Source organism: Lontra canadensis, unplaced genomic scaffold (assembly GCF_010015895.1).
Source record: "Lontra canadensis isolate GAN:19392208 unplaced genomic scaffold, GSC_riverotter_1.0 scaffold83, whole genome shotgun sequence".
NCBI classification, from domain to species: Eukaryota; Metazoa; Chordata; class Mammalia; order Carnivora; family Mustelidae; genus Lontra; species Lontra canadensis.
In genome coordinates this window covers 2,336,051-2,350,344 of record NW_022631077.1, presented here as the reverse complement: position 1 = coordinate 2,350,344, position 14,294 = coordinate 2,336,051, and the positions used below count along the sequence as shown (strand labels likewise).

Sequence of the window (14,294 nt, the reverse complement as noted above, 5' to 3'; positions counted from 1 at the left end):
ACAAATCCTACAATAACAACTCTTGTTTTATGTATTCTTTTATTTACTTTTGATAAGAGTGACAACAGGTGTTAGCTCCACTGAGATCGGAAAATTTCCAGTCGACTTCAACACCACCAGTTAATATTATATTTCTCGGAAAATTTAACCCTCTGAGCTTCAGTTTGCTCATTTGCAAGTTGGAAAAATTACATTGCTACAATTTTTATTCAGTAGACACTCTGTGTTAGGCACTGATACGAAGCCCAAACTACTTTACAGGACTGCTGCTCATATTTTTTTTTTTTTTTTTTTTTTTTACATTTCACTGAAAAGTTTTTATTGGCCTTTTGGATAGAAATGGGAATTTATTTGCCAGGAAGGCTGATCCCATCATACTTCTACTAGAACCAGCGCATGGCCTCCTCTTTGCTGATTCTGTGTTTGGCCCCAATGCAGCCTGTCCTGTGCTTCTTGTCTGCGATGCTGAAACCTGGCCTATGCAGCACCACATAGAAGTCCAGGCTGTAGATTCCAATGCTTGGGTCATACTTGATACCAAGATCGATGTGCTTCTGGATCCCAAAGCCAAAGTTTCCAGTATCAGAGAAGTTATTTTTTCTTAACTCATACTCTCGAACCTTTAGACCTTTCTCCAGTATTTCTTCTGCCTTGGCCGCACGGACTGTGCAGTGGACAGCAATCTTTTCATTTCTCCTGATACCAAAGGATCTAACCGTGTATCTAGCTTCGGAGAACACGGGGGTCTGGCCTGTGACCAGGAGATACTATATAAAGTAGCTAGATAGACCTCAGTGTGCCATCTTGAAGCAGAAAAATTGAATAGGACTTAAGGACTTGGTCTCCAGAGTGAGAAAGATGTGTATTCAAATCTTGTCCCTGTTACTTAGCCCTGTTATTTTGAGCATGCTACATAATGTCTCTGAACATTAGTTTCTTAAATTGTAAAGTGGAGATAATATCTACATCAAAAGATTGTGTGGATTTAATCAAGATAACCTAATTAACAACTCAGTGGTTACCCAATGTCTGACATCTATTATGTGTTCAATAAACACTGGCTATCATTAGTGTATATATCGGCTCCTTCCCTCCTGGCAGTACTCTACAAGCTTTAATTACCTCTCAAAGGAAATCAAAGGAATATTGACCTTAGATAATTTGATGTCATGGAATCTAAATGCAGTAAGTAGGTTCTTTATAAAATCCTGAATGACTATGATCATTCTTTCTTGCCTTGAAGCATCTCTTGAATTCTTAAGTTATCTTGCTCACTATCACAGTCGTTGAAGCAATAGCTATAGATTTTTGAACCATTGCCCAAGAACTTGGTCTTGAGTGACACTGTAGGGTGTTGAAAGGAAATGCCTTGAATAGTAACAAAAACTTGAGGAAATGTTTGTGGAGTGGATGGGTCATTGGAGGGCATTGGTAGAAATAAAGAAAGGCAGAGGTTATAGAGTGAAAAGCAGGACAACCATTATAGAACACCAAATCTGGGGCACCTGGGTAGCAAAGCCAATTAAGTGTCTGACTCTTGGTTTGGGCTCAGGTCATGAACTCAGGGTCTTGAGATTGAACCCCATGTCAGGCTCTGTGCTCAGCTCCAAGTCTGCCTAAATTTCTCTCTCCTTCTCCCTCTGCTGCCCCCCCATAAATAAATAAATAAATAAATCTTAAAAACAAAACAACAACAACTAAAAAATGCAAAAAACGCCAGACTCTCTGATCATCCTAGTGGCACTGCAATCCAAGCTGGGGGGATGGAGACTCATATTCTGGAAGAACACTAATTTCTGTTGTCCCAACAGTAGCCACTACCACGTGCGGCCATTAAACATTTGAAATACGGTTAGCGTTATTGAGCTGACCTTAAATTTTATTTGATTTCACTTAAATTAAGCTTAAATTGAAATAACCCTGTGTAGCTAGTGGCTACTCTGTTGAAAAGTGCAGCACCAGAAAAGAGAATTGGCAAAATATGATGTAAGATTAAAAGTGGGTAGTGAAGGAGCAAGAAAAATAAGCTGTTCACAAAGACCCTCAGGGGAAGACTTCAGGGACACCGGGAGGATCTGGACATCCTTCGTTTCCTTCAGGGTCCTGTAGACAACCATCTGTCACTACCACATTCTACACCCCGTGTCTCCATAACCTTGTCATCACCCTGCAATGCCTGCTAACATGTTCCCTTGTCATAACCGTAACCCCGTGCACATAGCCCAGGGGAGCCACACGCCATATGGCATGGAGCTCTACCAAGGCCAGAGGAGCAACACTGATGCAGAGTGCAGAGATTAGTATTCATGGCATCAAGGACTTCCTTCTGTACACACCACATATACCATCCGTATACCGGCATGCACAGGGCACAAAGCTGCCTCTTGAGAAGAAATATGATCTCTCCGGACTTAGTCATAGAAAGCCAGAGACTGTAATTTGTTAAAAAGAAATTTTAGCTCAATTTGTTGTATGTTTGGGCAAGATGTATATTTAGATATGGGAAGTGTGTGTGTGTGTGTGTGTGTGTGTGTGTGTGTGTGTGGTTAAAAACAAGTAACACTGCAGTATAGATAAGAGCATTTTTGTGCATAGCAATCTTTTTTTTCTGTTTTTTTTATTTTTTATTATTTTTTTTGTTGTTGTTTCATGGAACATTACATTTTTTTTAATTTTATTATTTTATAAACATATAATATATTTTTCCCCAGGGGTACAGGTCTGTGAATCGCCAGGTTTACACACTGTGCATAGCAATCTTAAGGAAAGGAAAAGAGATACTTTCTCTTTTAAAGATTTGAAGATGACCTCATACTTATTTTCTGCTGTCTTCTCAGCTTTTTCTAGTGTATCTGGAGCTGTGTTGAGGTATATGCTCAGAGCTCCCCTGTTTTAAATAGTATGTCAAATACTCTACCAGGAGCACTTGCTAACTCAAAGGGTGGGGTGCTGGGACTTCCCCTGGTGGTCCCCTTATTCAAATCTATGTAGTGGGGAGATGTTCTCCAAGTAACAGATGAGTGGTATGACAGAGCTCTTTCTGGACAATGCCGGCTACAGCAGTGAAATCAGGAAATGAGGGTTAAACAGGGTTGCATGTGAAGGGAAAATTTTCATCCCAGCTCACAAGATCTCCCCAGACTACAGCAAAAAGCAGATGGAACCCACAGGAGGGTACAGTGGTGATGATTTGATCATGAGAACTCCATAGTCACTTGGTAACAACTCTCAGTAGCCAGAATTTTTTTTTTTTTTTTTTGTGGTTTCAGGGAAATGTAATGTGTTTTCTGTGGTTATGGTAGAAAGCGTTTTCCCCCATCAATATTTACAATGTATTATGGAGAGCTGAATGTTGCAGTTTATAGAAACCCTCAAAAGCTGCTATTCAATGTATTATTGTCCTAAATCTAAATTCATATCAAGCTCACAAAGAAAAAAATACTTAAGATGAAAAGCTTCTCTATTCTGCCATCACTGAACAAAGATTATATTTAGTCCTGTGACCGCCATCGTTATTTATTTACACTCCAGAGCAGGACCCAGATTTCTATGCTATATAAAAAAAATTCTGGTAGGAATGAAAAACAGATCATGGTTTCAAATAAGGCCTAATTTTCCTTCACCTACTGTTTTTTGAGTTGACTATACTACACCCCTGATTATCCACTGTACAATAACACACATAATAGGTGTGATGGGAGATTGGCCCAGAGCATTTGAATTCTCCCTTCCCTGTATGCTACCTTGGCAAAGTTTAGTTGACCCCTATGTTATGAGTGTTTGCTTTCTTTTGCTGTTGCTGTTGGAAAGTTCTGCAAACCCTGTGTGGCTCTGCTAAGCCCCAGCTGCTTTTTCCCCTTCCCCCTCAGCAAACACACTCATCAGATTCACATCAGCAACAATTTCTATCCAGACTAGAGTTTTCTTCATTTCACCTCATTACCAGGTGATAATTCAGTCTGCTGCTTATTTTCTCTCTCTCATACACATTATTTCTATTAATAAGCTACTCAACTCTAAATGTGATTTTCTCCATTGGAATCTCAATGTGGAAAACTAATCTAATTAGGAACTTTCCCTGCAGGTTTTTTTTTTTTTTATTTCATTGTCAGCACTAGAACTTTCTATGCTTTTCAAATGGAAGAAGAGCAAAGCTTCACCATTGGAAATTATGGATTACAAAAAAAAATTTTAAAAACCCACATTAGACAACAGGCTCAAGATATAAGCTATTTCCTACTCTGCAGATAAATCTGATTGGTATAAAAAGGTACTAATGCCTGAGATCTTGGATGTATTTGAAACTGACAGATTTGAAATGAATCTATAACTAAAGAACCAACCTGAGAAACCCGTATTTTGGCAAACACATTATTAATTAGATGATCCGTGATCTGCTACAGCATTTGGCAAATTATTTTTGAAATTGATTTTAGGGGGTGCGTGGCTGGCTCAATCCATAGGTAGAGCATGCTACTCTTGATCTCAGGGTTGTGAGTTTGAGACCCACACTGGGTGTAGAACTTACAACCTGCTTAATTAAAAAGGAAAGAAAGAAAGAAAAAGAAGGAAAGAAAGAAAGAAAAATAAATAAATGAAAGAAAGAAAGAAAGAAAGAAAGAAAGAAAGAAAGAAATTGATTTTAGAATTCTAAGGAGAATAGAAAACTTCAGCAACTCAGCTCTTTTCAGTTTTCCTTTTCCTTATTCTTTTCTCTCTCTATCTCTCTTTTTAAGATTTTATTTATTTATTTGACACACAGAGAGAGATCACAAGTAGGCAGAGAGAGAGAGGGAAAGCAGGCTCCCTCCTAAGCAGAGAGCCTGATGTAGGGCTCGATCCCAGGACCCTGGGATCATGATCCGAGCTGAAGGCAGAGGTTTTAACCCACTGAGCTACCCAGGTGCCCCTCTTTTCTCTTTTTTTAAAGATTTTATTTTATCATTTATTTATGAGAGAGGTAGTGAGAAACCACACAAGCAGGGGGAGTGGCAGGCAGTGGAAGAAGGAGGCTCCCTGCTGAGCAAGGATCCTGATGGTAGGACTGTCCCAGGACCCTGAGATCATGACCTGAGCCAAAGGCAGACACTTAACCGACTGAGCCACCCCGGCATTCCTTCCTTACTCTTTTCTTCAGGAATTTAAATTAATGCTATCTCTGAATCCTATAACTCATATGAAATTTTCTTTAAAATCTTTTATTTATTTATGGGTTACATTCTTTTTTAAAAGTCCCTAGAAAAGATAAAGCAAGTGATGATAAGAGCAAATATTTACATTAATGCTTATTGCAGGCCAGGTACTTATTCTAGATGCTTTGTAGAAATGAAAACTTCATCCTCACTACCCAACCAGCTCATCATCACCTTTTGTAGCCCATTTTAGAAGTAAAGAAATGGAGGCATATTTTCATTCAGTCAAGAACTAAAGATCTTGCTTTCAACCACTATGCCATATTCGTCTCAGTCGTGCCAGGTCAGTAATCACTTTTAAACGATTAGCTGCTTAATGTTTTAATATTTTGTTTTAATTTAGCTCATAAGTATAGGCCTGTTCAATTCTGAGAAGATGTTGTCTGCTTACCAGTAAGCTACACAAGGTGGGGAACCCACTGTGCCATGTCTGCTTCTCAGTATTACTGCATGATTTTTGTTGGCACACACAGTGGACTCATTTCTCCAAACAGATTCCCATCAGCCAATCTCATGCAGTAGTAAGCTGATAGCAGGGAGATTGGCCAGTTGGGTTCTCTGGCCTGCACCTTCTTCAGCTATAGATGAACTCTAGGAGATACCAACATTTAACCCAAAGCATGCTCAGTGGTCCCAGATCAGTACAAAGCGAGGAACCATGTAATCTAAATATTAGCTGGCATCAGTTTACTTCAAAATGCTTAATACACTCTGGATAAGCCTGCCATTTAGACTAGAAAAACCCAATCCTTAGGTTAGGTCTCCTTGACCTTGATCACCAGCAAGGTTGTCCATACAACTCTTCCTTCTTGGAAGTTAATTTCCGGCCAACCCCTCCCAACCACTCAGATGACATTTGGTTTAAATATGTTCATTTGATCAGTTGAACAAATGGATTTTTGTCCTTTGGGATCTTGGGTCAAATACAAAATAGGGAATCTTTGAAATTCATGTGCTACAAGGGCCCATCTTCCTCTACAAGTTGCTATGGCATTTCAGCTCTACCACCTTGCACTGGGTTGGTAGAGGGAATCCCAGAAGACAACTTTGCAGACACTTAGGAGGTAGCCAACTGGGGCTATTTTTTCTCACAGAACATGTAAACAGAGCATTTCTCACTGAGGCAGGAATTACCAGGCCTTCAGGAGAAAAATTGCTTCCTGTCTGTAACGTAGTGCAATAGCTGCTGTCACATAAATGCATTCAAGTTACTCATTTATTCACTAACTCTGTGTTAGCAACCTATTGTTTACTCATAGCTCAGTTAAACTGGCTGATAACTAATCGATTTATTCGTTTTGCATAAAGTGGAAGCTGCTGCTCTTGACACACTGTTGTAAAAGCTCTTCAGCACTGTGCATCTCAGACCACAAGAAGCTTATTTTTAAAATAATAAACAAACAAACAACTGCATAAATAATGATCATAATTGACTCTTGTTCTTTTATAGCGAAACAGGTGAGATGTTAAAAGGTAACCAAAAACAATGAGAAATGAATGAACTGTGCCCTCGGCTTTGGTCTTCCATCCCATAAAGAACACTTCTAAAAACACAGATTTGAGATCTGTGGAATTGAACAGCTGCACACAAGATTTACTTTTCAGTAATTTCTTTCTTTTCTCTTCTTTTTTTCCCCCCTTGGCTTAGAGAAGTTTCCCTTTCCACAAAATCCTTCCTGGCCACATTGTCTACTGTGAGAACTGATTCATGTGATTCTTTTGCTTCTCATTATGTGTATGTGAATTTGTAGCATGGCTGGTATCATGGTTAATCTGAAGTCACTTGAGATATGGCTTTGCTTTCCTTTGGGTGTGTGCACTTCCGGCTGGGTTAGATGCTCTTTTAGGACAGATCCCACGGACCTCTGCGGTCATCATGCAGCACTGGGACAGGTAGCCTAAGGGCTGCACCCACTGCGTCTGCTGAATGAATGTGCTCCTGGGAAGGGGAGAAGGATGAGGCTGTGGCGATCACCCTTGGCCTCCATGCAGCCTTCCACAATATGCTTGAGGGAAAGAGTTGATTTGAACAATCTGTTCTTCCTTTTCAAAGGGCAGTTTTCAGCACACCATTTGGTTTCCTTTTGGATCGCCATGAAAATACAATCAGGAAGTAATTTCTTAGAAGAAATTCAGCTCTGTCTAATCAAAATCTACTTTTGATTGCCAGACCTGTCTGTCCTTTCAAGTCCCAAAGCCCCCATTTTCAACATGCTTCTGTGTTCCCACCATCATTTCTGCATGGCCCTGCCTCCTGACAGAAACAAATCTGACAAAACCACTATGACTTCCCCAGCTGTTGACGAAGGGGAGACCACAATGTTTTTGTTTTTAGGTTTCCTTCCTTTCTTCTTTCCTTCCTTCCTTCTTTTCTTCCTTCCTCTAGAAGCAGAGACTGAAACAGAGGTAGAATCAATGTTTCTTGATTATTGAGAAAAGAAAGCGGACATCAGGGAAATGACAAAGTAACAGCTTCACAATCTCAGATCCATGAGCCCTCAAGAATGCCTTCTGAAGCTCTTTCAAAGAGGTGGGATGAAGATTGAAATAGCAAGGGGATTTTATGAAAGGCTTGATTTTGAAAAGAAAAGCAAGCTAATGTGAGTAGGGATGCATGTGTTGGGGGTTTGGGAGAATGAGGCAGAGAAGCAGGGAAAGGCAGTGACATAAATCAAGTTTGTGCTGAGTTTCCTGATTTTTTATTGGTTTGTTCCCTGTGGTGCTTTCACTAAAACTGCTTCCTCTTTCTCTACATTCATTCTGTTCCCACTCCAGAAGGTCTTAGATGATGTTGGCAAAATGCCTAACATCTGGGTTTTGAGATTGAGAAAGAGAGAGTGGAATCTCCATGGTTAAGTAACTCAATCTTTATGGGACCAATGGGATATGGTCTGAGAGGTCTGATGATTTCCCTTACCACACATCTACTGGGCACTCTGAGAATCAAACATGATGCTTTACCTGTTTAAGAGATGAGCAAGAAGTAGTCAAGTTTATGACATTTTCATAATAACTTAAGTTTTCATAATTATACCATAATGAATACACAATACTTTGTATTTTATATATAATTGTTTTGTGTATCATTATTAGAGCTCTCAGTTTCAGAATGTCACTCTGTGCCGGGCCCTGAGGACAGTGCTTTATATACATAAGGTCATGTAATCCTCATGACAATACCAGCAGATTATAGTTACCATTCCTATGGTAGAGTTGAGAAAACTGAGGTTCATAAAATCTCCATGACTTGCTTTCGCATCGTCTAGCTAGAAGGTAGTAAACTGATATTTAAATCTGGGCCAGTCTGACTTCAAGAATCCTGGACAATGATTATTTTTGACATTTCAGTTGCTTATTACAAATGTTAATACAAATGATGAAACTAAAAATGAAACAGTGAGGTTTTTTGTTCTGTTCATTTGAGGATACTTAATGAAAATATTGGCTTTAATTTTCTGCATTTTATTTCTTTACTTCTGTGTGCTTTTCAGTAGGTAACAAAAGAGTTGTGACCTATTTTTTCACGGAGAAAATTTTAAAACCTTCAATAAATTGGAGGCTCCATACTTGCTATAAATATTTTAATTCAGAGAAAAAGTAAAGTGGGAGGTTAAAATGTATTGATCATAATTTGAAAATGATACTTGGAGGAAACATGTTTCTTCCTTCTGGATTCTAAAAGATTGAGCATTATTACTATGAGTTATTTAATATTTTGATGTGTAACTTCTACAGTCATTGATTGCTATGAAACAAACTACTCCCAAACTTAGTAGCTTAATACAAGGACTACTTTATTACTTCTCACAGATGCTGTGGGTTAAGAATTCAAGAATAGCTCAGCTGAGTGGTTCTACTGCTTCATGTAACATTGACTGGGATCACTTGGTAGTTTACAACTTATCAGTTGGAATGGTCTAGAACTATACTCTCTAGTCATATATATATATATATATATAGAGAGAGAGAGAGAGAAAGAGAGAGAGAGAGAGAGATGCATACATTAGCCACATTTAAAAAGCTTAAATAAGTATGATTAATTTTAATAGTATTTTTATTTAACCAAATATAGCTAAAATATCATTTAAACATATAATCAATATTTAAAAATTTATTGGAGTTTTTCATATATTGTTTGAAATCCTGTATATATTTCATTTTTAGAGCACATCTCAATTTGAACTATCGACATTTTGTGTATTTAATACCCACATGTGACTGGTGGCTACTGTACTGGACAGTATGTGTTATTAGAGACTCCAAGATGTCTTCACTGTCGTGCTTACCACCTTAGCTGGAAGGCTGGGCTAGGCTGAGCCTCTCTTCTTTTCTAAGTATTCAGAAGATGTCCCACGTAGTTTCTCCTACATACTCACATATCACATTACCTTTTTACAAGGTAATTCAGGTTCCAGGAAATTGAGGTGGAAGCTGCCAGTCCTTTTGAAGGGTAAGTCCTGAGCTGGCAGAAGATCACTGCGTCTGAGTACAAGAAAGCAGTCCCAGGCTGCCTAGATTCCAGGAGAAACAAAACTACCCCACCTCTCCATGGAAGGATGGTCAGAGTCTACAGCTCTCTTTAACATGCCAGGAAAACGTATTAGTTTTTCTCTCTGGTCTTGTCCATTTGTTTGTTTTTAGTTTATCTCTTAATATAGTGAAGTTACATGTTCAAAAAACCATTTCCATACATTTGTATGATATTGAGATGCAGCATATAAGGGAAATGAAGCAATATTTACACATACTTTTGTAGACCCTGGAAAATCATATAAAATTTTATTTATTTATTTGACAGAGAGAAAGAGCACAGGCAGGGGGAGCAGTAGAGGGAGAGAGAAAAGCAGGCTCCTGCTGAGCAGTGAGCCCCATTCAGGGCTCCATCCCATGACCTTGGGAACATGACCTAAGCTGAAGGCAGACATCCAACCGACTAAGCCACCCAGGTGCCCTGATCCTGGAGAATCATATTAATGTATGAATTGATTAATGCATGAATAGAATAATTGAATATTAATTTATGAATGTATTTCATACATCTAAATGTATGAAATAGATCCTTAGAGGCATATACACAAACACACACACACACACATACATACACACATTGGCATAGAAATAAATGACATAGAAATAAAAGGTATATATATTCTTTTAGAAATGAGAATTCATCATATATAATTTGTTTCAGTCAGATTCCTGGTTAATGACACAATACCTAATATCAACATTGTTCCTACAGGGAAATAAAACCATTTTTTCTTGTTCCACCAATTTTCTAATGCAACCATTAGGCCATGGTGAAAAGTGGTGGTGTCCTATTTTAACTTTACAATTAACAAAAGCATTATAACTCTTTACCTTATTTCTGTTTGTACCCATTGTTTTAGTGACTGTTTTGCCATGGAGGTTCTACTATTACTCCAAACCACATTTGGATGAATATTTTGTAAACTGGAGATCATGATTTGTTTTCAGTTAACCAGTCACAAATTTGAGAAATTATACCATAGGTAATTACAAAAAAACAAACAAACAAAAAAAAAACAACAAAAAACCCAAAATACAAAACAAAACAAAACAAACAAACAAACAAAAAAAACCCCAAAACCAAACCAGAATATTAGGGACTTATTTTCCCTTTTTTTAAAAAAAATTCACAGATATTTGAATAGGTCAGATGAAATCTCACTGCTACTGAAATCAATAATTTATGAGCACTAACTGTAGAAAATCAAATTAAAGCACAGAGAATAAAGAACTCAAGGAACTGCTGTCTCAGGGTAGTCATATATTGTGATTCTGAAATAGATTCATTCTGTCACAAAACTAGAGAATGGTAATTGAGCTAGACAGATTCCATGTTGTTATCAGAGTCCTTGACTTCCTCTAGAAGGAGACGGCCTCCGTGACTTGTTATAGGTTTCACCTAAACTCATTGGTTTTGACAATGACAAGTCTCTGTTTTTGGGCTTGTCTACACTCTGCTGAGCAGAGCTGAGATTAAGGGGTTATCAGTTGTAGTAGATATCCATAATGGATCAACCAAGAAATAGACCATTATGTGAACTGGAATTGAATCCCCTTGTTACAGTAGCCAAGATGAATTTACCAGGTCTATGAATCCCCTAATTTCATGATGTGCCTGAAAATATGTGGTAATTGAAAAATATAGTCACTAAGGCTAAAAAGGAGAAGTTATGTTTTCTGTTAGGCTCTTCACTGGATGATGCAGAAGATGCCAATATACAAGTTTGTGCATCAACCAGTTAATAAACTGGTCATTTCAACTTTCCTGCATGGAGCTGCAAAAACTTATATCCTAGAACTTGATGTGAGAATTTAGAGGGCTAAATGATCAATAAATTTGCTTTTGACTTCTAAAGCACTTGACAGATTATTTGAAAAGTTCAGAATTGAATTAGAACTCTTACCCATGGTGAACACTGAATAAGTGGGTCATCAGATTAAAATTAATCTTGTAAATTCAGACCCAAGAAACACATGAGATGGATTAATCACATTAAAATTCATTTAGCTTTCATTTTTTCAACTTATGTATTTACTGTGTCACTACATTCTTTCCTTCAATTTTATAATTATTGCCAAGAAACATTCAGTAGGAAGAAAGTGATCTAGTATTTATTAAAACAAATAAAAATTTAAAAAATCCATTTATAAAATCCATTACTATGTGCCAGATACCGTTTAAGGCAATTCACCTTTATGTCCCTATTTATTGCTCACATGAAATACAGGTGATGAATACTATTTCAAAGATGATAAAACTGAGGCTTGGAATGATTAAGTCTCTTGCACAATGTTCTGCAGCTGATGAGGGGCACATAAGGGATGTGAACACAAGCTTGCCAATCTCTAAAGCTCTATATCTTAACCATTGTGCAAGAGTGGGGATAGCAGGAATTTCAGTAGTAGTAATAGTGTAGTAGTCAAGGGCTAACATTTACTGAGCACTTACAATATGCCAGTGTATGACTTTATTCCCAGGCAGCTGGCCTGGAGACTTCCTGGACTGAGTCACCCAAAGAACATGCTAGAGCCCTATAGAATTCCTACAGTAGCACCCAGTGGCCTAGAGCTTCCTTGGCACCTAGCAAATTCTCAGGTTTGACTTCTCCCTTTGGAGTCACTCTGCAGCACCCCCAGGGAAAAGTTCCAGTAAGTCCCAACATTGAGACACCTGAGAGCCTTCTGTGGTCTGGGAGATGTATTCCTTGAGTGGACTGTCTCAGCCCTCAGAGTTGTGGTTATTCTCTTACCTGCATATTAGCATTTTCCTTGACACTCCACACCAGACTCCCCATGATTCCAATGCTCTGTTAATCATCCTTTATATTCAGCTTTGTTTTATTTCCAAACATTGTGTGGTTTCTGTCTCCTGACTGGACCCTGACTGATACAACATACTGTTTTCCCATAGCTCCATAAGCAAAGACAATAATCAGTTCCTTTTTACAGGTGACGCAACAGAGGCACAGAGAAGTTTGTGTGTTCACTCCAATCTGTTAGTTCTGATAGTTAAGAGGACTGCCCTTTCTTCATATTTCTCCTCTTTCAAAGGCTAGAGCTTTCCAAGGTGCCATATTCAGTGAGGACTCCCTCTGGGCAACTTTGCAGTTCTTAAGGCTCTTGTAGGGCACTCTGTTAAGGACTGAACGGTGTTCCCTCAAAATTCCTATGTTGAAGCCTTCACCCCCAATATGCCTACATTTGGAAGTAGGGCTTTTAGGGAGGTAATTAAGGTTAAATGATGTTAGAAGGGGGGCAGGTGTTAATCCTCTCTGACAGATGTCCACCTAAGAAAAGGGAGAGACATACAGGAAGGGCCATGTGAGGACACAGAGAGAAGGCAGGCATCTGCAAGCCAAGGAGAGAGGCCTCACAAGAAACCAACTCAGCCAACATCTTGATCTAGAATTTCTAGCCTCCAGACCTAAGAGGAAATAAGTTTCTGTTGCATAAGCCACCAAATTTGTGATACTTACTTAGACAATGCCAGCAGACTAATACATATCTCAGAGAGTGAATCCTGGTGCTAAACCTCTACCTTCAGTTGTCTACCACATATCTCCACATAGTTTTCAAACTTCAACCTTACCTGCCAAAGCAGTCCTTCTCATACATTCTCTATCATAATTCATGTCCTCTTTAGTTATGGAGACACTTGAGCCACAGAGCCCAGAATCTCTCATTTTCTTAGGGTCTCATGGGATTTTTAGTCATGACAATTCTAACCACAAGATACTCATGTTTGATAGGATCCAGCAATCTTACTCCTGGGTATAGATCCAAAGGAATTAAAATCATTATCTTGAAGAAAAACCTTCATACTCATGTTCACTGAAGCATTATTCAGAATAGTTAAGCCACTGGAAACAATCTAACAGATTGTTAGATTCTCAACAGATGAATGAAAAAAGATGTGGTATATAACAGGATATTTTTTGGCCATGAGAAAGAAGGAAATCCTGCTGTTTTCAATAACGTGGATGGACCTTGAAGACATTATGTTAAGTGAGATAAGTCAGCAAAAGGCAAATGCTATGTGGTATCACCTACAGGTTGAACCTAAAAAACTTAACTTGTAAAAACAGAGAGTAGAATGGTGGTTAGGAAGGATGTTAGGAAGGGGGTGTTGAAGAGATGTTGTTCAAGGGTACACATTTACAACCAGCAGATAAATAAGTTCTGGAGCTAATTCACAACATAGTGATTATCATCAACAAACTTTATTATAGACTTCAAATTTGCCAAGAGACTAAATCCTAACCATTCTCAACAGAACAAAGAGAAAAATGCATGGTATGATAAAGATGTTAGCTAATGCTCCTGTTGTAATCTTACTACAATATATAAATGGATCAAACCAATATGTTTACACCTCAAATGTATACAATGCTGTATGTCAATTATGTCTCAATTAAAAAACTTTGTTTTAAAGACAAAGAAAAACAAATCAGACTTGTGGTTATCAGAGGTGGGGGATCCGGGAGGGGGAACTGGAGGAAGGTGGTGAAAAGGTACAAACTGCCAATCATAAGATAAATATTAGGGATGTAATGTACATGACTACAGCTAACA

The 14,294-nt window shown here is 38.3% G+C and overlaps 1 protein-coding gene across 1 annotated transcript; it reads right to left on the bottom strand.

Annotated features, from left to right (window-relative positions):
• Nucleotides 1-302: 302 nt before the first annotated feature.
• On the bottom strand, nt 303-12,517 carry LOC116882340 (60S ribosomal protein L11-like). Its single transcript, XM_032882654.1, is given in 2 exon segments — nt 303-767; nt 12,473-12,517. Coding segments are annotated over 2 exon segments (465 nt in total). The 3' UTR covers nt 303-347.
• Between the last annotated feature and the right edge of the window lie 1,777 nt (nt 12,518-14,294).